The sequence below is a fragment of the Puma concolor genome, chromosome C1 (genome assembly GCF_028749965.1).
Source record: "Puma concolor isolate L17-30 chromosome C1, mPumCon1.1.hap2, whole genome shotgun sequence".
NCBI classification, from domain to species: Eukaryota; Metazoa; Chordata; class Mammalia; order Carnivora; family Felidae; genus Puma; species Puma concolor.
Window position 1 is genome coordinate 39,838,975 of NC_141674.1, and position 26,076 is coordinate 39,865,050.

The following is a 26,076-nucleotide window of genomic DNA, read 5'->3' on the forward strand; positions in this document are numbered from 1 at the left end:
TCCCATTGGACACTTTAAATATCTATAATTATATTTGTCAATTATTCCTCAAAAGGTAAAAAGAAAAAGTATATCAACCATTTGCATATCTAAAAAAAAGTGAGATATTAACCTAAAACCCCTGATTTCTATTGTAGTCATGGCACATTTTCATACTGTGCCAAGAATAAAAACTATTTTCTTTCAAAAGGAAACAGTAATTTTTAAAGATTACACAAATAAATATAATAAAATTCCATCATAGAAATTAAAAATAAAAGTTTTAAGTTTTTATTTCCATCGTCTTGAAATGGTATATAAACAATTGAACCATGTCTTTCTTTTACTGACCCTCTTTCAAGCCACAGTAATTTAAATATTATATTAAGTCTCTGAGGCTAATTTGTAGTATAAATGATATTGTTCTTCTCATATTCAATATACATGTATTCATATCAATCGTAAAACAACAGTACTACTGGCAACCAAATAGTGTTTATTTGGATGGCTTATTTTAATTTTTTTAGAGTGAGAGCGCACACAAGCAGGGGAGAGGGGCAAGAGACAGAGAGAATCCCAAGCAGTCTCCATGCTCAGCACAGTGTCCAACATGGCGCTTGATTCATGACCCTGGGATCATGACCTGAGCTGAAATCAGGAGTTGGACACTCAAGTGACTGAGCCACCCAGGTGCCCTTTGGATGGCTTATTTTAAAATAAGTAGACAATTTTTTATTTTTCTTATCACAAAACCTATATGTCTTATCTTATAAGATGGATATATACATACACACACACACACACACACACACACACACACACATATATACACATATACACATATATATTTGGCTTATATATATATATATATAGGCTTATAGGCTATATATATATATATATATACATATATATATACACACACATATATATATTATTCATATATCATAAACTAGCCTATAATAAGGTAATGTGTATATGCAATGGTTAAAAGTATGGCCTTTGGAGCCAGGAAACCCTCATTTTCAAATTCATCTATACATCTTGTCAATCATGCAATTCAAGGGAAATAACTTTACATCTCTGAGCTTTAGTTTCCTCACCTACAAGAGATATATAATACCTCAGAAAGTTTCAGTGAGTATTGAGATAAACTATGTACACCACTTATCATAATGTCTGATAAGCACCAAGTAATTAATTTTTTTGTTTTCCTTCTTAATATTTTTGCTGCTATTAATATATTTTTATCTAAACATAAAAATATTTTTATTAATCTTAAAATCTCACTTTACAAAAACCATTTTGTTCACTATCTGTCCTCTCTCAGTTATTCACACATTTATTAATCTCCTTGTTATATGACTGTTAGTACACTAGGCACTGGAGAACCAAAACTAATAAGAAACCATCCCTGACTTCAAGGTTTCAATGATAAGGAAAAAGAAAGAAACAATGAAATGACTGCAATTCAGTAAAGACTATCATATAAGAGCCTACAAGGTGCCTGTAAATATAGAGGTAGAGACAGCCAAACTTGTCTGAGAGGTACTGTTTCTCAGAGGAAGAAATGCTGGACTGAATCTGAATTAACATTTTACCAGGAAGATAAAGGGATCTAGGTCACAGAGAAAACAGTACCTGCACACATATGAAGACTTGAGAGAAGTTGGTAGACTGGGGAATAATAAGCAATTAAATATGATTTTTTTTCATGAAAGCTGTAAGAAAGTTAATTTCTCCCTATCTTTCTATTGCTCGAATTACTTCATTCATCAATTAAAAATAGTATTAATTTAGTGCTTAATTTTGTAAGTACTCAGCTTGGTTCTGTGGGAGAGCCCCTGCTTAATCAGACTCAGATTCTGTCCTGAGCACGTTATAGTGCAGTGGAAGAGAACAAAGTTTTTAAAAATCATGAAAAGTGTCAGGTATCCATAGAAAGATAAATTTATAGTGGTCTTCTGTTTTTCCAAGGGAAATATTACTTATACTAAGGGGGGTATGAAAAAAAACAGAGCAGGGTTACATTGGAAAGTTCATATTTGAACTGCAGAACTTCTTTCTCATTTAGAAAAACAGATAACCCACCAGTTCAGGGCCAGGCAATATACTAGGCACTTTACATATTCCACAACTCAGAAAAAAAACACATACCTATGGGGCCTATCTGAAGACAATATATTCCATCCACATGAAACAATACCTCCCAATCATCGAATCAATTAATCACCTTACTCCTTCAAAAGTCTACACCTACAGAATCCTTTTCACAACACAACACGTGAGGCATCCACAGTCAGTAGCTCAGAGTGAGCACATAAGAGAAAACCCCTAACTTCCCTGTTTTAAATAGTCTAAAATAAATCCCTTAATTTAAATTAGATCAGATGAAAGCTGCATATGTCAAACAAATTGTTTCAAGTGCCAACTGAATTGCTTTCACTAAGATGCCCTTTAGCATTAGGACCCCAGTCCACACTGAAGGATATTACAAAACATACGCCTATGAAATACATTGTTGTAAATACCACAGGTATATTGTTGTGAATGCTATTCATCACATCTCAGTGTCTTCTTTAGGAAGCCCAATAGGAGGAATTTCTATAAGATTTCAATATTTGGTTTATTTTTATCTGATGGATATTGTTTTTCTCTTGATGCTGGTTACCAGAAAACCTTCAGTTAAATTTATTGTCTACCTATAGCAAATTTATGGGAACTCATACCATGTATTTTATATACTCATCCAGCTGAATTTTCTTTTGGTATTTTCCCTTTCTGAGATTTTCTCATTTACCTATTTTTAAATATTATTATTATTTTGTTTCCATTTTGGTAAGATGTTTTAATTTTTTAAACAATGAAATATATATATTTTTTTGCTTTTAGACATAAAGTAGGCATCATTCTCCATTAAATGATGAGGAAACTATGGCTTAGTTTTCAAGTGAGAATTTAAACTGTAGCCTGACACCAGAGCATGTCCACTTAAGCACTCTACTATCTGCAAGGCTTATGCACCACTTGCACAAATTCAGTTGACATAAACCAACTATTCATACACTTTTGGAGAAATATACATTATTAATTTGGTTACTATGTGGTCACATTGGGTGATTTCTGCTACTGAACTTTTCAGTAAAGGATGGAAAAATATGACTAAGTTAAAGGAAAATATGGAAAGAAATCTGGATTATTTCATACTTTAGGTAAACCAAAACAACACATAGTCTTTAAAATGAGGATAATTTTGACCCTTAGAGAGCTGCTGTTATTATAAAGAGCCTTCAAGTCTTTAACTGAGGTAAAAAGAATTCAAAAGATATTTTCTAAGCACCAAATATATCCCAGACAAGGCAAAATGCAAACTTCAGGGAAACTGTTCTTAACTATGTGGACAGTGTTGTCTGAATGGAAGAACACTACAGTACTATCTTATAGGTTGAATTATGTGCCCCCCAAATTCATGTTAGTCTTAACACCCAGTACCTCAGAATGTGACCTTAAAAGGAAATAGGGTCTCTACAAAGATAATCAAGTTAAAATATAGTCATCAGAGTGGCCCCTGATCCAACATGACTGGCATCCTTATACAGAAGGAATATTTAGAAAAAAAACAGGCACACAGGGAGAATGCCAAGTAAAGATGAAGGCAGGGATTGGGGTGATGATTCTACAAGCCAAAGAACACCAAAGATTGCTAACAAACCACCAGAAGCTAGAAAAAAAGGAATGGAGTATATTCTTCTTCATAACCCTTACAAGGAAGCAACCCTACTGACACACTGATCTCAAGACATTCATCCTCCAGGATGGTGAGATAATAAATTTCTGCTGTTTAAGCCACACAGTTGGTTGTTCTTTGTTATGGCAGCCCTAGCAAACTAAAATAGCATGGAATAAACAAAGAGCAAAAGCTTGAATAAACAAGTTTTCAACTGTTGATATAAACAACCAATGTTCTTAGGGTTGAGAGAAGTGTCATGTAACTAAACTGCCATGCCCCTACAAACAATCACACACGCGCGCGCGCCAGCACACACACATTATTCAAAATAAAAAATAATTAATAATTACTTATAAAACAAAATTATGTTTACCTTTCTCATTAGTATTTTCAACATATTCTGAGTACCTAATATGTGCTATACAGAGTATGAGGCTCAGGGCACAAAAACATTAACAAGATCCATTCCCTACTGGATAGGAATTTACAATCAAGTTTTGATCTTCCCATTCAGAATAACCACAGAATTTGATGATTATGATATAATATTACTTTTGCTGTTTTGTTTGTGTTCAACTAAATCTGTTACCGAATCATTTCTTTATAGGGAGACCTTCTCTCTGACAAAGACTAAGTTCTATGAGCATGTCACACAGAACCAAATACATGATAAACATTCAATAATTAATGATTGATCATATAATCAATTTGTCAGTTTTATCCCCCAAAAATTAATATCTGAAAAAGTATTTTATAAAATATAAGGTGCTCTATCAATGATCATTATTATTAACATTATACCATTGATCACATATCAATAAAAACACAGCATTTCATTTTCAAGTTATTTCCAATTTAATTCTTTAAAAATTGATTTTTTTCCTGATAACCTGTTTCATTATGATGAAATATTAAATGGGTTGAATCACAGTGAATGGCCAGATGAACTGTATTTTGAAACAACCGAAGACAAATTCAAAAGCTAAGGTCTTTAATACACTTACCACTTTCAAAACAAGCATCAAAGATAAGATGTCCTTTCTTGGGCTGTCCACAGTATCCAGATGGAAGCACCATATATTTGCTCACATTCCCTCTGATGACATCTTCATTTCCCATATCATTGCCTATTTTAAAAAAAGGCTAATGTTTAACATAAAACAAAACATATCTAGTAACAGAAGCCCAACAAAATTTTTATTATTATTTTTCCCTGTCCCCTATCATTTATTACTTATCCAGACAGTAAGAAATGAACTACAATAGTGGTGTAGTGTAGAAACAAGAAACATTTTGAAATCAGAAACTAAGGTCTGAAGTCTCACTTCTACAACATTAATTCTTTGTGATACAAAGCAATCAACTTAATTCCTTTAAGCCTCAGTTTTTCTCATCCATAATAAAAGAAAAGCAAAAGCCATTCTTCAAAATGGTGTTTATGAGAATTAGGTATGAAAATATCTAGCATGACAACTGAAATCCAAAAGATGCTCATTAAATTGCATCAGGTATTTAATAAATGGTAAATATATTTAAATTGTCAGAAATATTTAATAATTTTAATTCAAATAAAGCAATGGTACTATAACTAGCATTATAACTTCCTAGCATTCCATAACCAGAAATAAGCTGAGAACCAATGAATTAACATAGAAGTTATATTTCCTAAAAGGAACTTTAATTTTTTTTTTTTAATTTAGAAGTTTAACTTCCATCTAAGATGTAGAAAGTTGGAAAAATCATACCTTATACCTTAAAAATACATATCCCAACAAAGAACAAAATCATAACTTTAAAAAATTCTACCACAAACAGAGATTACAAGGCAGCAATAATCTGATGTCCAAGGAAAGTTAGGACCCAGAGCACAGGAGAAAGAACTGGTAGGTGTCATACCAGTGAGTAAACAGAATGAGGCCTAATTTTTTTTAACTACTAGAAGTCAAGTATAGGAAAAATGACAGTGTAGAACCTCACAGAGACATAGACACAAAGGGAATTCACAACCACTAGCAGTCTCTCCTATACATGCCTTTTATCAGGTGTTTAAGAGAAAGATTGAGGACAGGGCAGAAAACTAGAAAATGCCTCTCACTGTAATGCAGGACTGGAGAAGGGGAGGGACTTCTCTTATAAAAGAGGCATAGGGGCACCTGGGTGGCTCAGTTGGTTGGGCGTCCAACTTCGGCTCAGGTCATGATCTCACAGCTTGTGAGTTTGAGCCCGGCATCAGGCTCTGTGCTGACAGCTCAGAGCCTGGAGCCTGCTTCAATTCTGTGTTTCCCTCTCTCTCTGCCCCTACCCTGCTTGTGCTTTCTGTCTCTCATAAATGAATAAACGTTAAAAAATTTTTTGAAAAAAGAGGCATCAAGCCCCCCCAGTATCCTTTTCCCTTATGGGGAAAAAAAGCCACTGGGGGAGAAAGATCAAACCTTAAAACCCCATGCATGAATAAGATTCCAAAATAGGAGGAGGAGCAGCAAAAGAAAATATTCTCTATACCTGAAGGAGAGGAAGACAAGACTATCTCACACAAGACCCATCAATGATTCAAAGCATAGATGAAAGAGGGAAGAGAGATGGAATCATTGAAAAAAATCACCACAAGACCAGAGCATATAGGACCCGCCTAAGACCTAAGAAAGACCAAGACAACAGAAATATTCTTGCTTCCTCAATACCAAGATAGCAAGCACTAAAAACTATAGTAATCTACTTCTAGAGATGAGACAAATCCACAGAAATAAACCCTCTCTGTAGCAGGTGTAACCAGGGAAGGACCAAAGTTTAGGGTGGAGCAGATGACTGGGGAAAAATTCTCAATCTCTCTAGCCCTATTCATCAGGAATAAAGTAACCCTAAAGACTCTACCAAAAAACATTTGATTACATATTGATACAAAATCAATATATAGAAATCTAAATCAATATACAGAAATCTTCTTGGATTTCTATATAACAATAATAAAATAGCAGAAAGAGAAATTTAAAAAAATTTGAATTGACAATTGTACCAAAAGTAATAAAATACCCAGTAATGAACTTGACTAAGGAGATGTAAGATCTATATTTTGAAAACTATAACACACTGATAAAAAACTGAAGATGATACAAACAAATGGAAAGATATTCCATTTGGAAAAGCAAGAATTGTTAAAATCTCCACACTACCCAAAGCAGTCTACATATTTAATGCAATCCCTACCAAAATACTAACAATATTTCTCACAAAACTATTACAAATAATCCTAAAATTTGTATGGAACCACAAAACACCCTGAACAGCCAAAGTAATCTTGAAAAAGGAAAACAAAACTGGAGGTATCACAATCCCAGATTTCAAGATATACTGAAAAGCTGTAGTAATCAAAAGAGTCAGATACTGGTACAAAAACAGACACACAGATCAAGAGACTAGAACAGCCAGCCAGAAATAAATTCATGATTATTTGGTGAATTAATCTTCAACAAAGGAGGCAAGAATATGCAATGGGAAAAAGACAGTCTCTCCAACAAATTGTGTTAGGAAAACTGGACAACTCCATGCAAAAGAATGAAACTGAACCACTTTCTTACACCATACACAAAATTAAACTCAAAATGGATTTAGGACCTAAGTGTGAGACCTGAAACCATAAAAATCCTAGAAGAGAACACAGAGCGTAATATCTCTGACATCATCCACACAACATTTTTCTGGGTATATCTCCTCAAGCAAAGGAAATAAAGCCAAAAGAAACTATTGGGACTACATCAAAATAAAAACATAAAAAAACTGAACTAAAAGACAGCATAACTGAGTGGGTAAAGATGTTGGAAAATAACATATGTGATAAAGGAGTAGTATCCAAAATATATAAAGAATTTATAAAACTCAACACCCAAAAAACAATCCAATTTTAAAAAATGGCCACAAATCCTGGGAAACTTAACAGAAGACCATGGGGGAGGGGATGGGGGAAAAAAGTTACAGAGAGGGAGGGAGGCAAACCATAAGAGACTCTTAAATACTGAGAACACATTAAAAAACTAAAAAAAAAAGGGGGGGGGCGCCTGGGTGGCTCAGTCGGTTAAGCGTCCGACTTCAGCTCAGGTCACGATCTCACGGTCCGTGAGTTCGAGCCCCGCGTCGGGCTCTGGGCTGATGGCTCAGAGCCTGGAGCCTGCTTCCGATTCTGTGTCTCCCTCTCTCTCTGCCTCTCCCCCATTCATGGTCTGTCTCTCTCTGTCTCAAAAATAAATAAACGTTAAAAAATTTTAAAAAAAATTAAAAAAAAATACTGAGAACAAACTGAGGGTTGATGGGGGTGGGGGAGAGGGGAAAGTGGGTAATGGGCATTGAGCAGGGCACCTGTTGGGATGAACACTGGGTGTTGTATGGAAACCAATTTGACAATAAATTATATTTAATATTTTTAAAATGGTCACAAGACATGAACAGAAATTTCTCCAAAGACATAAAAATAACCACCAGACACATGAAAAGATGACCAACATCACTCATCATCAGGAAAATGCAATGAAAACCACAATGAAATATCACCTCACACCTGTCAAATGGTTACATCAAAAACACAAGAAAACAGTGTTCATGATGATTAGGAGAAAAAGGAACCATCGTGCAATGTTGGTAAGAATATACAATGGTGCAGCCTGCCAGCAGCTGGCCGAAGGGCGAGGGAGCAGACGGTGGTCGGAGCAGCGCTGGCAGCCAAAGTGCAGAGGGACAACAGCCCACTGCGGAGAGATGCTGGGCATGGCGTCAGGAATGGCCAACAGAGATGGTTGAGATTCAGGGGAAGATGGCGGCATGGGAGAACGCTGGGCTCACCGTGTCCTGCTGATCACTAAAATTCCACCCACATCTGCCTAAATAACCCAGAAAACTGCCAGAAGACTAGCAGAACGGATTCTCTGGAGGCAAGCGCAGAAGAGAGGCCCACGGAAGAGGGTAGGAAGGGCGGTGAGGCGGTGCGCGCTACAGGGACTGGTGGGAGGGAGCCAGGGCAGAGGGGCAGCCCATCAGCAAAGCAGAGCCCCGAGTCTGGCTTACAAAAGCGGAGGGGCCAGACGGAGGGTGTTCTGACAGCAAGCGGGACTTAACATCTGGAAGGTTATAAGTTAACAGCTCTGCTCGGAGAGCAGGAGGGCTGGAGGACAATGGGAGGGAGAGTTGTTGAGCCCCGGACCACAGAGCTCAGCCTGGCGGGGAACAAAGGCACTCGCCAACACCATCTCCCTCGCCCATGCCCCAGCCAAAATCCCAAAGGGAACCAGTTCCTGTCAGGGAACTTGCTTGCACTGCACAAACACCAAACACTGTGCTTCTGCGGATCCATCCCTCTGGCAGCGGCAGCGGGTCTGACTGCCTCCCAGTGCCGCAGGGCCCCTCCCGAAGCAAATCACCAAAGGATAAGCGAGCTGACCCTGCCCCTCCCGCCCCCGTGCACCTTTCCTATCCACCCCAGCTAATACGCCAGATTCCCAGCACCACAAGACTGGAAGTGTGCAAGTAGCCCAGACGGGGCACGCCACCCCACAGTGAATCCCGTCCCTAGGAGAGGGGAAGAGAAGGTACACACCAGTCTGACTGTGGCCACAGCAGTGGGCTGGGGGCAGACATCAGATCTGACTGCAACCCCGCCCACCAATGCAAGTTATTCAAGACAGCACAGGGGAAGTGCCCTGCAGTTCCACAACATTCCAGGGACTATCCAAAATGACGAAACAGAAGAATTCCCCTCAAAAGAATCTCCAGGAAATAGCGACAGTTAACGAACTGATCAAAAACAATTTAAACAATATAACAGAAAGTGAATTTAGAATAATAGTCATAAGATTAATCGCTGGGCTTGAAAACAGTATAAAGGACAGCAGACAATCTATTGCTACAGAGATCAAGGTAGTAAGGAACAGCCAGAAGGAGCTAAAAAATGCTATCAATGAGCTGCAAAATAAAATGGAAACGACCACACCTCGGATTGAAGAGGAAGAGGAGAGAATAGGTGAACTGAAAGATAAAATTATGGAAAAAGAAGAAGCTGAGAAAAAGAGAGATTAAAAAATCCAGGAGTATGAGGGGAAAATTAGAGAACTAAGTGATGCACTAAAGAGAAATAATCTATGCATAATTGGTATTCCAGAGGAGGAAGAGAGAGGGAAAGGTGCTGAAGGTGTACTTGAAGAAATAATAGCTGAGAACTTCCCTGATCTGGGGAAGGAAAAAGGCATTGAAATCCAAGAGGCACAGAGAACTCCCTTCAGACGTAACTTGAATCCATCTTCTGCATGACATATCATAGTGAACCTGGCAAAATACAAGGGTAAAGAGAAAATTCTGAAAGCAGCTAGGGATAAACGTGCTCTAACATATAAAGGGAGACTGATAAGACTCATGACGGATCTCTCTACTGAAACTTGGCAGGCCGGAAAGGAATGGCAGGAAATCTTCAATGTGATGAACAGAAAAAATATGCAGCCGAGAATCCTTTATCCAGCAAATCTGTCATTTAGAATAGAAAGAGAGATAAAGGTCTTCCCAAACAAACAAAACCTGAAGGAATTCGTCACCACTAAACCAGCCCTACAAGAGATCCTAAGGGGGATCCTGTGAGACAGAGTACCAGAGACATCGCTACAAGCATGAAACCTACAGACATCACAATGACTCTAAACCCATATCTTTCTATAATAATACTGAACATAAATGGACTAAATGTGCCAACCAAAAGACATAGGGTATCAGAATGGATAAAAAAACAAGACCCATCTATTTGCTGTCTACAAGACACTCATTTTAGACCTGAGGACACCTTTAGATTGAGAGTGAGGGGATGGAGAACTATTTATCATGCTACTGGAAGCCAAAAGAAAGCTGGAGTAGCCACTTATATCAGACAAACTAGACTCTGAGTTAAAGGCTGTAACAAGAGATGAAGAAGGGCATTGTATAATAATTACAGGGTCTATCCATCAGGAATAGCTAACAATTATAAATGTCTATGCGCCGAATACCGGAGCCCCCAAATATATAAAACAATTACTCATAAACATAAGCAAACTTATTGATAAGAATGTGGTAATTGCAGGGGACTTTAACACTCTACTTACAGAAATGGATAGATCATCTAGACACACGGTCAATAAAGGAACAAGGGTCCTGAATGATACATTGGATCAGATGGACTTGACAGATCTATTTAGAACTCTGCATCCCAAAGCAACAGAATATACTTTCTTCTTGAGTGCACATGGAACATTCTCCAAGATAGATCACATACTGGGTCACAAAACAGCCCTTCATGAGTATACAAGAATCGAAATCATACCATGCATACTTTCAGACCACAATGCTATGAAGCTTGAAATCAACCACAGAAAAAAGTCTGGAAAACCTCCAAAAGCATGGAGGTTAAAGAACACCCTACTGAAGAATGAGTGGGTCAACCAGGCAATTAGAGAAGAAATTAAAAAATATATGGAAACAAACAAAAATGAAAATACAACAATCCAAACGCTTTGGGATGCAGCGAAGGTAGTACTGAGAGGAAAATACATTGCAATCCAGGCCTATCTCAAGAAACAAGAAAAATCCCAAATACAAAATCTAACAGAACACCTAAGGGAAATAGAAGCAGAACAGCAAAGACAGCCTAAACCCAGCTGAAGAAGAGAAATAATAAAGATCAGAGCAGAAATAAACAATGTAGAATCTAAAAAAAATGCAGAGCAGATGAATGAAACCAAGAGTTGGTTCTTTGGAAAAATATACAAAATTGATAAACCTCTAGCCAGGCTTCCCAAAAACAAAAGGGAGATGACCCAAATAGAAAAAATCATGGGTGAAAATGGAATTAATACAACCAATCCCTTAGAAATACAAGCAATTATCAGGGAATACCATGAAAAATTATATGCCAACAAACTGGACAACCTGGAAGAAATAGACAAATTCCTAAACACCCACACACTTACAAAACTCAATCAGGAGGAAACAGAAAGCTTGAACAGACCCATAACCAGCGAAGAAATTGAATCAGTTATCAAAAATCTCCCAACAAATAAGAGTCCAGGACCAGATGGCTTCCCAGGGGAGTGCTACCAGACGTTTAAAGCAGAGATAATACCTATCCTTCTCAAGCTATTCCAAAAAATAGAAAGGGAAGGAAAACTTCCAGACTCATTCTATGAAGCCAGTATTACTTTGATTCCTAAACCAGACAGAGACCCAGTAAAAAAAGAGAACTACAGGCCAATATCCCTGATGAATATGGATGGAAAAATTCTCAACAAGATACTAGCAAATCAAATTCAACAGCATATAAAAAGAATTATTCACCATGATCAAGTGGGATTCATTCCTGGCATGCAGGGCTTGTTCAACATTCGCAAATCAATCAATGTGATACATTACATTAATAAAAGAAAAGATAAGAACCATATGATCCTGTCAATCGATGTAGAAAAAGCATTTGACAAAATTCAGCATCCTTTCTTAATAAAAACCCTCGAGAAAGTCGGGATAGAAGGAACATACTTAAAGATCATAAAAGCCATTTATGAAAAGCCCACAGCTAACATCATCCTCAATGGGGAAAAACTGAAAGCTTTCCCTCTGAGATCAGAAACACGACAGGGATGTCCACTCTCACCGCTGTTGTTTTAACATAGTGTTGGAAGTGCTAGCATCAGCAATCAGACAACAAAAGGAAATCAAAGGCATCAAAATTGGCAAAGGTGAAGTTAAGCTTTCACTTTTTGCAGATGACATGATATTATACATGGAAAATCCGACAGACTCCACCAAAAGTCTGCTAGAACTGATACATGAATTCAGCAAAGTTGCAGGATACAAAATCAATGTACAGAAATCAGTTGCATTCTTATACACTAATAATGAAGCAACAGAAAGACAAATAAAGAAACTGATCCCATTCACAATTGCACCAAGAAGCATAAACTACCTAGGGGTAAATCTAACCAAAATGTACAACATCTGTATGCTGAAAACTATAGAAAGCTTATGAAGGAAATTGAAGAAGATATAAAGAAATGGAAAAATATTCCGTGCTCATGGGATGGAAGAATATTGTAAAAAATGTCAATACTACCCAAAGCTGTCTATACATTGAATGCAATCCCAATCAAAATTGCACCAGCATTCTTCTCGAAACTAGAACAAGCAATCTTACAATTCATATGGAACCACAAGGCCCCAAACAGCCAAAGTAATTTTGAAGAAGAAGACCAAAGCAGGAGGCATCACAATCCCAGACTTTAGCCAATACTACAAAGCTGTAATCATCAAGACAGCATGGTATTGGCACAAAAACAGACACATAGACCAATGGAATAGAATAGAAACCCCAGAACTGGACCCACAAAAGTATGGCCAACTAATCTTTGACAAAGCAGGAAAGAAAATCCAATGGAAAAAAGACAGTCTCTTTAACAAATGGTGCTGGGAGAACTGGACAGCAACATGCAGAAGGTTGAAACTAGACCATTTTCTCACACCATTCACAAAAATAAACTCAAAATGGATAAAGGACCTGAATGTGAGACAGGAAACCATCAAAACCCTAGAGGAGAAAGCAGGAAAAGACCTCTCTGACCTCAGCTGCAGCAGTTTCTTACTTGACACATCCCCAAAGGCAAGGGAATTAAAAGCAAAAATGAACTATTGGGACCTCATGAAGATAAAAAGCTTCTGCACAGCAAAGGAAACAATCAACAAAACTAAAAGGCAACGAACGGAATGGGAAAAGATATTTGCAAATGACATATAGGACAGAGGGCTAGTATCCAAAATCTATAAAGAGCTCACCAAACTCCACATCCGAAATACAAATAATCCAGTGAAGAAATGGGCAGAAAACATGAATAGACACTTCTCTAAAGAAGACATCCGGGTAGCCAACAGGCACATGAAAAGATGTTCAACGTCGCTCCTCATCAGGGAAATACAAATCAAAACCACACTCAGATAGCACCTCACGCCAGTCAGAGTGGCCAAAATGAACAAATCAGGAGACTATAGATGCTGGCGAGGACGTGGAGAAACGGGAACCCTCTTGCTTTGTAGCAACGTGGATGGAACTGGATAGTGTTATGTGCTAAGTGAAATAAGCCATACAGAGAAAGACAGATACCATATGTTTTCACTCTTATGTGGATCCTGAGAAACTTAACAGAAACCCATGGGGTTTCTGGGGGAGGGGAAGGAAAAAAAAAAAAAGAGGTTAGAGTGGGAGAGAGCCAAAGCATAAGAGACGCTTAAAAACTGAGAACAAACTGAGGGTTGGTGGGGGGTGGGAGGGAGGGGAGGATGTGTGATGGGTATTGAAGAGGGCATCTTTTGGAATGAGCACTGGGTGTTGTATGGAAACCAATTTGACAATAAATTTCATATATTGAAAAAAATTTAAATTAAAAAAAATATATATATACACAATGGTATGGCCAGTACGGAAAACAATATGAAGATTCCTCAAAAACTTAAAACTAGAACTACCATATGATCCAGTAATCCCTCTACTGGGTATTTTCCCAAAGAATATGAAAACACAAATTCAAAAATATATGTATAACCCTATGTTTGTTGCAGAATTATTTTTAATAGCCAAATTATGGAACAACCCAGTGTCTACCAACAGATGAATGGATAAAAAAGATGTGATATATATAAAGGGATATATTCTCCATAAAAAAAAATGAAATCTTACCATTTGCAACAACATGGATGGATCTAGAGTATATAATGCCAAGAAAAATAAGTCAGAGAAAGACAAATACCATATGATTTCATTCATGTGGAATTTCAGGAACAAAACACATCAGAAAAGGCAAAAAGAGACAAACAAACAGACTTTTAAATACAGAGAACAAAATGATGGTTACCAGAGTGTTGATGGGTTGGGGGGATGGGTGAAACAGGTGAAGGGGATTAAAAGTACACTTACCATGATGATGAGCACTGAGTAAAGTATAGAATTGTTGAAACACTATATTGTAAAACATTGTATATTAATTATACTGGAATGTTAAAATTTTGTAATTTTAGAAATAAAGAAATTAAAATGTTAAAAAAAGTAACGCTAGAAGAATTTAAAGTCAATGATAAATTTAAGATAACCACAGCAACAATGAAACTTAACCCAGCTTAATTCTTGATGAGAGTGACCTAGCCCTCAAACAAATGACCTACTTGATGAGGTGTATCCATTTCCGGAGACAAACAGTTTTTACATCATTGTCTACTGTTCTATACTGGGAGTCAAGTATGCAATAAAAAAATTGTGGAACATACAAAAAAATCAAGAAAAAAAAATCTACTCTCTATAAAGAGCAATATATAGAAGTAGACTCAGAAATGACTAGGGGCACCTGGGTGGCTCCTTCAGTTAGTGTTCAACTTTGGCTCAGGTCATGATCTCACTGTTGGTGGGTTTAAGCCCCGTGTCAGCCTCTGTTGACAGCTCAGAGCCTGGAGCCTGCTTCAGAGTCCGTGTCTCCCTCTGTCACTGCCCCTCTCCTGCTCATGCTCTGTCTCTCTCTCAAAAATAGAAATTAAAAAAAAAAATGACTAAACATTGGAATTATCAGACAATGAATTAAAATAACTAAGACTGACATGCTAAAGCCTCTGGTGGAAAAGGAGGACAAAATGCATGAAAAAAATGGAGAATTTCAGCAGAGAGATGGAAACTACAATAATGAGCCAAAGGACATGCTAAAACTAAAAAACACAGTAACAGAGATGAAGACTTTCTTCAGTGTACTCATCAGTAATCTTGACACTGATGAGGAAATAATTACTGAACCCTAGCTCAACAGAATAGAAATAAGCTGAACATAAATACAAAGACAATAAAGAAAAGAAAAAGAAAAAAAAGAAAAAACACAGCATCCAAAAGTTGCAGAATAATACAAAATAATCTAACATATGTATAACTAAAATTCTAGAAGAAGATGAGAGAGAATGGAGCAGAATACTTGAAGAGATAACACCTGAGATTTTCCACAGTTAATTAAAAATATTGAGCTACTGACCCAAGAAGCATCAAAGAAAATATTTATTTTAAAACTTGATAGATCATACGTGAAAATACAAATTACATGCGATAAAAAATTACAGTACACTACTCATAAAAAACTGTGCAGGGGCGCCTGGGTGGCGCAGTCGGTTAAGCGTCCGACTTCAGCCAGGTCACGATCTCGCAGTCCGTGAGTTCGAGCCCCGCGTCGGGCTCTGGGCTGATGGCTCAGAGCCTGGAGCCTGTTTCCGATTCTGTGTCTCCCTCTCTCTCTGCCCCTCCCCCGTTCATGCTCTGTCTCTCTCTGTCCCAAAAATAAATAAAAACGTTGAAAAAAAAAATTTTAAAAAAAAAAATAAAAAAAAATAAAAAAAAAAAAAACTGTGCAAACCAGAAATCAAAAGAATGACATCTTTAAATTACTGAAAGAAAAATACCTTCAAAAAAATTAAGGCCAGGGGCACCTGGGTGACTCAGTTAGTTGACTCTTGATTTCACCTCGGGTCATCATCTCACTGATAGTGGGATTGAGTCCTGTGTTGTACTCTGCACTGACAGTGTGGGGCTCTCTTGGGATTCTCTCTCTCCTGTTCTCTGCCCCTCCCCCAATCGTGTTTGTTCTCTCTCTCTCTCTCTCTCTTTCTCTCTCTCAGTTTCTCTCTCTCCCCCCTCAAAATAAATAAATAAACATTTTTTAAAAAATTAAGACCATAATGCAAGTATTTTGAGGAAAACAAGAGATGAGAAAATTCATTATCAGCAGTCTGATATTGTAAGAAATGTTCAAGAAAGTTCTTCTGGCCAAAAGAAAATGATAACACATACAAACTAAGATCCACACAAAGAAATGAAGGACTCCAGAAGTGATAATGAAGGTAAATACAAATATTCTCATCTTTAATACTCCAAAAGATAAATGACTATAAAGAAAAAATAGTAGCAATTTATTATGAGATTACACCACGTGTAGAAGCCAAATATATAGCAGAAGTAGCACAAAAGGGAGGGAGCAATTGGAAGTATGCTGTTTTAAGTTTCTTGAACTAAATAAAAAGCTGTATAATATTGTTTGAAAGTAGATGAACTATAATAAATTAAAGATTTATACTGAAAAGCCAAACACCAAAGAAAAGATAATATACTAGTCAAAAGTGAAGATAAAATAAAATTTTAAAAAATAGCCAATCAATCCAAAAGAAGGCAGAAAACAAAAAAAGGATAAAAGGAACAAAGACCAGATGGACCAAACAGACAAAAACTAGCACAATATTAGAATTAATTTCTGAACATCAAACGGTATCTATTGACACTCTGCTAGGAAAGATAAAGAAATAGTTTATATACATTATTCTCCACTTCCTTAAGAATTTTTAGTAGTTCTATTACTATAATTATTCTGTTGAGATGATTATCAATTGAGGAGTATTCTTAGAGGGCATTTTGGACATCTATTGAGGTTTTTCTTTGTTTTCAAAATGGTGAAAGAGCACTGATGTCATTTGGTTGGTGGAAACCAGCCAGATGTATTGTAAAGTAGAGGAGAGTCCAGTACAACTTTCAAATCTCCTATATAGGCACTAATATACATAAAAATCCTATTTATAATTATGTGAGTTTAGAACTTAATGCTGTTATACACACTTTGTATGGCTTTTATAAATACCGATTTTTTTTCAAGAATACAACTACCATGTAAACCAAGAAAGGATTATAATTTTTGTTCATAATTTTAACCAGAAGTATCACCATTTTAGGAAATAATGTCACCAGTAGCATTGTCACGCACTGTTATCTGATTCACTAATATAACACTCCTGTATCAGTTAATATTGATAGCAGTTGTGTTTATAGTGATTCTACACACAAATGAAAACATTAGAACTCTACTGTGTTTTCCCTATGCCTGGATATATACATATCCTTGTTTTTCCTTGTGGATAAATCCTACTCACTCTAAGGACCTACATACAATATCATCTCCTCTGGGAAGTCTTACCTGACTTTCCCAAAGTCATTGTTCCTCTCTGTGCCCATAGCATCTTATTTATACCTTTGCTGTAGCAGTAATACCTTTTTATCATTAACTATATGTGTCTTTTTACCCATAGTTATTGTGGTTTCTCATCAGAAGAATCTAATTCCTTATCTTTTTATCACTACTTTCTCTCTCTCCACCTCAGATATGACACAATTCTTGGCACAATGTCAGTAATCTATAATATTCACTGAATTACTAAACACAAATTTGGGAGCTAAATTTGAGTTCAATATTGAATATTAGTTTTTATTTGTCTGTTGAGAGCACAGGGAATACATGATATATTTTAAATTCATCAAAAAGAAACAGGAAAAAAGAGAGAGGGAGAGAGGGAGGCAAACCACAAAACAGACTCTTAACTACAGAGAACTGAGGGTTGTTGGAGGGGAGGTGGGTAGAGGAATGGGTTAAATGGATGATGGGTGATGGGTATTAAGGAGGGCACTTATTGTGGTGAGCACTGGGTGTTGTATGTAAGTGATGAAGTACTAAATTCTATTCCTGAAACTAATACTACACTATATGGTAACTAACTGGAATTTATTTTTTTTTTATTTTTTTTTTAACGTTTTTATTTATTTTTGGGACAGAGAGAGACAGAGCATGAACGGGGGAGGGGCAGAGAGAGAGGGAGACACAGAATCGGAAACAGGCTCCAGGCTCTGAGCCGTCAGCCCAGAGCCCGACGCGGGGCTCGAACTCACGGACCGCGAGATCGTGACCTGGCTGAAGTCGGACGCTTAACCGACTGCGCCACCCAGGCACCCCTGGAATTTAAATAAAAACTTGAATTGGAAAAAAAAACCACAAAGATAGATTGTGGCATTCGATAAAAACTATGATTCAAGGAGCAGTAAGAAGTGTCAAACTAACAACCCCATTTACCTGAAACACTATTTAGATTTTATCATGGACACTACTGCTAATATTTGAAGTGAGATATAGTCATATACATTGGTATAGACACTTACTGAATGAACCATGAGGTTTTTTGTATGTTTCTTTTTCTATGCTTATTAACAAATCCTGACAATAACATGTTGATCTTAAATGAGGGCATAAATGTGGAATATCTTTAAGATGTGAAGTTGCTGGACAAGGGCAGTGTGTATTACATTAGTAATACATTAGTATCATACATTAGTATCTTAATCAGATAGTCTACTTGCTTTGACATGACTGCTGTTAATTAATTTTAAAAAATGTGGAGGGAAATTAAATGATTAAAATAAAAATAAATAAAGAGCACATTTAACATTTACAACTTACTAAAATAAACAATTGTGATGTAATAAGACCAAATAGTAAAAGAAAGCAAGATACCACAAAACATACATGCACTGACACAAAGACCAAAAAGGGAATAGGGTGAAACTGCAGTCCATAATGTTAATTCAGTTCATTGGTTGATCATTTGAATACAGGAGGCAGGAGATGCAGTTATTTGTTCTCAGAAAAATCATATCTTAATTACATAACGCGTGTATATAAAGTAATTAAAAATAATGGCATTTACATTAGTACAAAACAATCCAAGTTGGCATGGAATAACGGAATAGTAGTTATAGAACAATAATTTTAAATTTCTTGACTTCTGTGCATTTTAATGTTCAGCCAAATAGCTGTTTTACCCATATTTTGGAATCCAGTCTCTTCATTCTTATAATGCCCCCACATTTAGTTAAGGCAGCATGAATTAGTAGTAAGAATTTGGATTTCAAATCAACATAGATTTGAGGCTGCATCCACCTAATGCAGATACATATGCAATACAACCTTTGTTTAATAAGTTAACGTAACCTCTAAGTCTGTTTGCTTAGAGGCTTACGTTGTTATAAAGGTTACAGAAAATATATGTAAATCACCTAGAACATAGAATTTACTCAGTAAGTAGCTGGTTATTATTACTATCACCATTATCATTACCATCATCATCATCATTAAGATACGTGTATTTCAAAGAAGTGTATTTAAAAAAATAATAAAAGATGCAAACTTATAAAGTATAAGGGAGGATTCAGAAAGGAAGGGAACAATTGGAATTTAAATCCATAAAGAATGTCTTAGTAGAAGTCTTTTCTTTGAAGTTAACACTGAATAAGCAGCATCCAGTTAAATTACACACTATAAAACACCCTTATTGCAGTGTATAAAATATTTGCCTCCAAACATAGAGCCAGACTAACACAATGAATTTTCCTACTTAAAGATGTTAGAAAGAGAGAAAATAAAAAATAAAACAATTGAGGTTTAAGGAAATAACTACCTAAATATAATCATGTTATTATTTGCATGCCTTTATAAAATGCTACATAGATAACAAATATTTAGCAATAAAACTTATGAACATATTTTATGGAGGGAAAAGCAAAGAAACATGTAGATCTATAGATGTAGCGTGTACCTTAAGAAATAATACAATAATTATATCTCATTTTATGCTAATAGGCTGCTGAGACATCTAGAAATAGACTTTAGGGCTGCATAGAATTTTTGAAATTTAAATGGGGTATGAAGATGATGGATATCACAAAGGCTGAATTTGTTCCATTTTTACACGGAGAATACTCTACAGTAGTCCCCCTTATCTGAGAGGGATGTGTTCCAAAACTCCTAGTGGATGTTTGAAGCTGCAGATAGTACCAAACCCTGTACATACCATGTTTTTCCAATACATACATACATAACTATTATAAAGCTAAACTTCTAACAGGCATAGTAAGAGATTAACAACAATAACTAATAATAAAATATAACAATTATAACAATACACTGCAATAAAAGTTACCATAGATCTTAGCAACCTCAACATATGATTTTTTTTCTAAATTTTAAGTCAGGAACTTTCACCTCACCTAAAGGAAGCTCTTTAAAGCTTTTCACTGGCATATCCAAATTGCCAGCATAATTACTCTTGCAATTTGAAGCCATTATTAAGTAAAATAAGCGTTACTTGAACACAAGCATCGTGATACAGTAAACCTGATAACTGAGGCTACTGAATGACTAACAGACAGGCAGGCAGCCTATACAATGTAAATATATTGCACAAAGGGATGATTCACACCCTAGACAGGTTGGCAAGAGATTTCATCATGCTACTCAGTATGGCTCGCAATTTAAAAGTTATAAGTTGTGTGTTTCTGGAATTTTCCATTTAATGTTTTTCAGATCACAGTTGACCACTAAACCAAGGTCAAGGGGGAGAATGCTGTACACTAAAGTTAAAGCAATTCATATCAGGCAAAAATGAAAAAAATAGGGGCAACTGATTATTTTAGTTAGTTAAGCATCTGACTCATGATTTTGACTCAAGTCATGATCTCACAGTTCGTGGATCTGACCTCCATATAAGGCTCTACACTGACAGCTCATGGGGATCCCTGCTTGGGATTCTCTCTCTCCCTCTCTTTGCCCCTCTCCCACTCGCACTCAAGCTCTCTCAAAATAAATAAACTTAAAAAAATATTTCAAAAAATGAGGAACATAGCTTATTAATTAAAACTGACCTTTATATGGAACATGTATTCCACCTCTCAGGCTGAAATACCTTCAAAGAGGTAACAAATTACCCCTGTGTAGAAGTGACATGCAGTTAAAGAGATCTGTCAGAAGTTCCATTATAAAGTCATATTTCCAGGACTTCATAATTGCAAGAGAAAATTACATGAAAGATGAGACTAAAACCACAAACTCCAAGTCAAGAAAATAAATCTAAAATTCCTACTTGAGGGTGTTTTAAGAAAGAGAAATCTATTCATTTGAGAACTTTAACAACAGTAATCTAGTGCCCATTACATTGCTTCTTCCTAGAATTTTATAAAATATTATCATATTCGCTCATTACAAATATACTTATAAGATATAGTACAAAAGCTTTCTTAAAAAATTTTTAATAATTTCCTAAATATATACATCCTAATTCTCTCTAGGCACATACATCTTTCATACAAATAAGACATCTAGATTTGTTAAGCTACAATCTTACCTAATGCATATTGAAGATCTATTATTATAACCACTCTATCTTGTGCCCAGAATTAAAGTGAATATATAAGAAAAATAAGCTATAAATTCATCATTTAATAAAATAAGGATATACTAACAATTAATACTAAAGCTGTCAAAAAGCTGACCAATGAGTTAAGAACTACATGGAAAATAAAAATATATACAATTTTTAAAATGTTCTATTTCTATAAAAATAGAAAATTCAGTACAGACAGTATAGTTTGGTGCCATATGGTATTGAGAAATGTGGACATACAGCTGAATTCTTGCTTGGTTTGTTAAATGTATGACCATGAATGAACCCCAATTCAGCAAGCTAAGGTCTTGGATTTCCCTATTTTTACCTGACACCCTTTAAAGAAAAATGGTTGGCCCATTTTTCCCTAAAAAGGTAGTTTGCATCCAATTTCCCAATAATTTGCAATACATTATCTCCCTCCTTTGATCTTACCAAAAATCTACTTATACCTTTTCTATTTTCTATTACAGCAAGTTGCATATGCCTTAATGCCCACTTCCAAATGAGTCGCTTAAACATTAACTTTCTATTTACATGCTAGTCATAGAACACGGAACCATATAGTTTTTGACTACTATTAATAGAAAAACCTGCATTTACTATAGAACTAAAAAATGCCTGATATAAAACAATTTCAATAAATCATTTTTAATTGAACATTCAATGGAAAAAGAATATTTAAAAGTATATTTTTCTGGGGAGTACCTGGGTGGCTCAGTTGGTTAAGCATCTAACTCTTCATTTCGACTCAAGTCATGATCTCATGGTTTGTGAGATCAAGCCCCATGTCCTGTTCTGCACTGACAGCACAGAGCCTGCTTGAGATTCTCTCTCTCCCTCTCTCTCTGTCTCTCTCTCTCTGCCTCTCCCCCACATGTGCTCTCTCTCAAAATAATGAAATAAACTTAAAGAAAAAAAAGTATATTCTTCTGGAGGAGGGGGCCCAAAATGGCAGCATAGGAAGCTGCTAACTCATCTCTTCCCAAATACACATCAAATCTACAGCTACATATGGATCACTCCCTGCTGAAAAAGACCCAAAAACTAGATGAAATGTTGTGCACAACAAAGGACAAAAATACTACAATGAGACAGGTAGAAGAGGTAGAGACACAGCCTTGGCAAAAACCCCATACCCATTGTGGCTACACACAATAAGAAGGGATCTCACCACAGAGGTCCTTCTCTCAGAGGAGAAAGGGGTTGGTGCCCAATACAGGGCACTCCAGCAGCTGGGATCTGTACTGGAGAAATGAGCCCCCAGAACATCTGGCTTGGAAAAGAAACAGGGCTGATGTCTATTGTCCCTAAGAGCTATAGAAAAACGAGATCCCCTCGTAAAGAACTACCAGACCCAGAGGAAAAACTAGCAGTTTAAAAAGCACCTAGACTATATGTGAGGGAGACTCATTTGCAGATCTGGTACACAGAACCCTCCAACCACCTTACTAGGATGCGCAGGGAAAAATGATCCTAGCACATGCTGATGCCAGACAGTACAAGTGGCTGCAACCCCTCCCTGGCTGGAGCAGGCAAGCACAAACAGTAAAGGTGTTCTCCCACTCCTTAGTCTGCAAGTGCCAGTGGTTTCAACACTCCCTTGCCAGCAGCAGTGGCATTCTCATATTTCCATTCTTAAGCCAGTACACGTGCACAGGGGCTTTTCTGTTTAGTTTTTCACTGCCAAAGCCCACAGGCTTATCTAGTCAAGACATTTTCCCATTACCGTACTGAAGCTGGTAAGTATGTCGTGTTCCATACACACTCCAGCTGCTTATAAAAGCCAGCAAACACATGCAATCCACATAGGGATCCCCCATGATCACCTAGCCCTGTATCTAAAAGAACTGGCATTGCAGATGTCCACAGGACTGTAACAATCATAAAGACAGTTCTTGGCAGGTCACCATCCCCAGGGCACTGAACATACAGAAGACTAAAAGACAACCCCAGTCTTTATGTGAAAAAATCCTATTTTCTTAGCTTGGAGCTTCACTCTGAGAGACAGACTTCATCAGGCTTCTCACATATCAAAAGGCTAAGGAGGCATTCCCAGGAAACATGAGAAGGGAGACACCATCTTTCTGCAACCACATGGCTTCGCTACAGTTCAACAAGACTTCCCAGAAGGGAACTTATAACTCATGTGGAGCTCCAATTACTTCAAGTGTTGCTTAGGGACACCTCCAGATCTCCTGATCTGGAAAGCAGCAGAGATTATGATTGCAACCCCACAGGACTATTTATATTTGCATAATTTAAACCTACTACCTGAAGCTCTGGCTTCCAATCAGCCTAAAATTAGGTGCTAAATGAGATGCCAACCCTTGGTTCACTGACAGGTCTTGGCACATCCTCAACAATAGGAACATATCAAGAATAAACCAGGTGGTTTAGATAATAGCAAAGGTTCAAGAAACAATCAAGGGATAGGGCAAGGTTCAACAAAAAGGATCATCACCTACACCAGGCCAGTCCTTCAAGACTGACAGAGGTAGTTATTTGGCCAACAGACAGAAACAAACACAAAGAGTCAAGCAAAATAATGAAATAGACAAATATGCCCCCCCCCAAAAAAAGACAGGACAAAATACCAAAAAAGAACCTAATGGGCTAGAGATAAGTAATCAACCTAATAAAGAGTTCAAAGAAATTGTCATAAATGAACTGGGTCACTGAATTTGGGAGAAGAGTGGGTGAACATAGTGAGAACTTCAACAAAGAGAAAACATACCACAGTACCAAACAGAAGTCACAGAGCTGAAGAATACAATAATGGAAAAGGAAAATACAACAGAGGGGTACCACAGAAGACCAAATGAAGTAGATGAAAAGATCAGTGAGCTGGAAGATAAGGCAATGGAACTCACCCAAACAGAACAGCAAAAAGAAAAAAGAATTTTAAAATATGAAGATAACTTAAAGGACCTCTGGGAAAACATCAAGTAGAATAACATTCACATTATAGGGGTCCCAGAAAGAGGAGACAGAGAGAGAAAAGAGTAGAAAATTTATCTAAAATAATAATGGCTGAAAATATCCCTAACCTATGAAAGGAAACAGACATCCTGGTCCAAGGAGTCCACAGAGTGGACTAATTATGATAATAATTGGTTAATGGATATATTAAATCAAAAGATGTAAAATGTGACATCACATTAAAAAGGTGGTGGTGGGGAAGCAAAAATGTACAGTTTGAAATGTGTTCAAATTTAAGTGGCTATCAACTTAAAATAGACTGCTACATACATAGAATGATATAGATGAGTCTCACAGTAACAAGAAACCTTACAGTAAACACGTTAAAGAAAATGAGAATGAAATCTAAACATGAGACTAAAGAAAGTCATCAAAACACAAGGGAAGAGAAAAAGAACAGAGGAACAACAAAAACAGCCAGAAGACAATTAACAAAATGGCAATAAGTACATATCTATAATTACTTCAAATGCAAATGGACTAAATTCTCTAATCAAAAGACATGAAAGTGGTTGAATGGATTAAAAGACATATCTATATACTGTTTACAAAAGACTGAATTCAGCAGTCAAAACATACACAGATTTAAAATGAAGGATATATAAAGATATCCTGTGCAAATGGAAAACAAAAGAAAGCTGGGGTAGCTATAGTCATATGAGACAAAACAGACTAATAAAGACTAAATAAAAAAAAAGACAAAGGGGAGCACTACATTATGATAAAGGGGCCAATCCAGAAAGAAGATATAATATGTACAAATACATATGCACCCAACATATATGCACCAAAACATATAAAGCTAATATTAACACATCTGAAGTGAGAAATTGAAACTGACAGAGTAATAGTAAGGGATTTTAACACCCCACTTAAATCAATGGATAAATCATCTGGACAGAAAATCAATAAGGAAGCATTGTCCCTAAATTACGTATGAACAAGAAAGATGCAATAAATATATATAGGACATTCCATTCAAAAGCAGATTAAACATTTTTCTCAAGTGCACATAGACTATTTCCCAGGGTAGATCACATGTTAGTCCACAAAGCAAGTCTCAATAAATTTAAGAAGATTCAAATCATATCAAGGATCTTTTCTCACCACAATGGTATTAAAGTAGAAATCAATTACAAGAAAAAAAAACTGAAAAAAATTACAAATATGTGGACATTAAACAACATGTTACAAACAACTACTGAAATGCAGAAAAAAAGGAGAAATCAAAAACTAACTAGAAACAAATTAAAACAGAAATATAACATGCCAAAAGCTACAGGATACAG

At 36.4% G+C, this 26,076-nt stretch overlaps 1 protein-coding gene across 4 annotated transcripts in view; it reads right to left on the reverse strand.

The window, feature by feature from the left end:
• The window catches only part of LOC112863632 (AGBL carboxypeptidase 4), a 1,479,506-nt gene that overhangs the window by 1,332,661 nt on the left and 120,769 nt on the right, over positions 1-26,076 (reverse strand). For all 4 annotated transcript variants that reach the window (XR_015254691.1, XM_086716924.1, XM_086716923.1 and 1 more), the window contains exon 2: positions 4,711-4,833. Coding sequence is in view for 3 of the 4 variants with exons in the window: in XM_086716924.1 (XP_086573050.1) it covers positions 4,711-4,833 (123 nt within the window). In the remaining variant the exon portion in view is untranslated. The remainder of the gene's footprint in view (positions 1-4,710; positions 4,834-26,076) is intronic.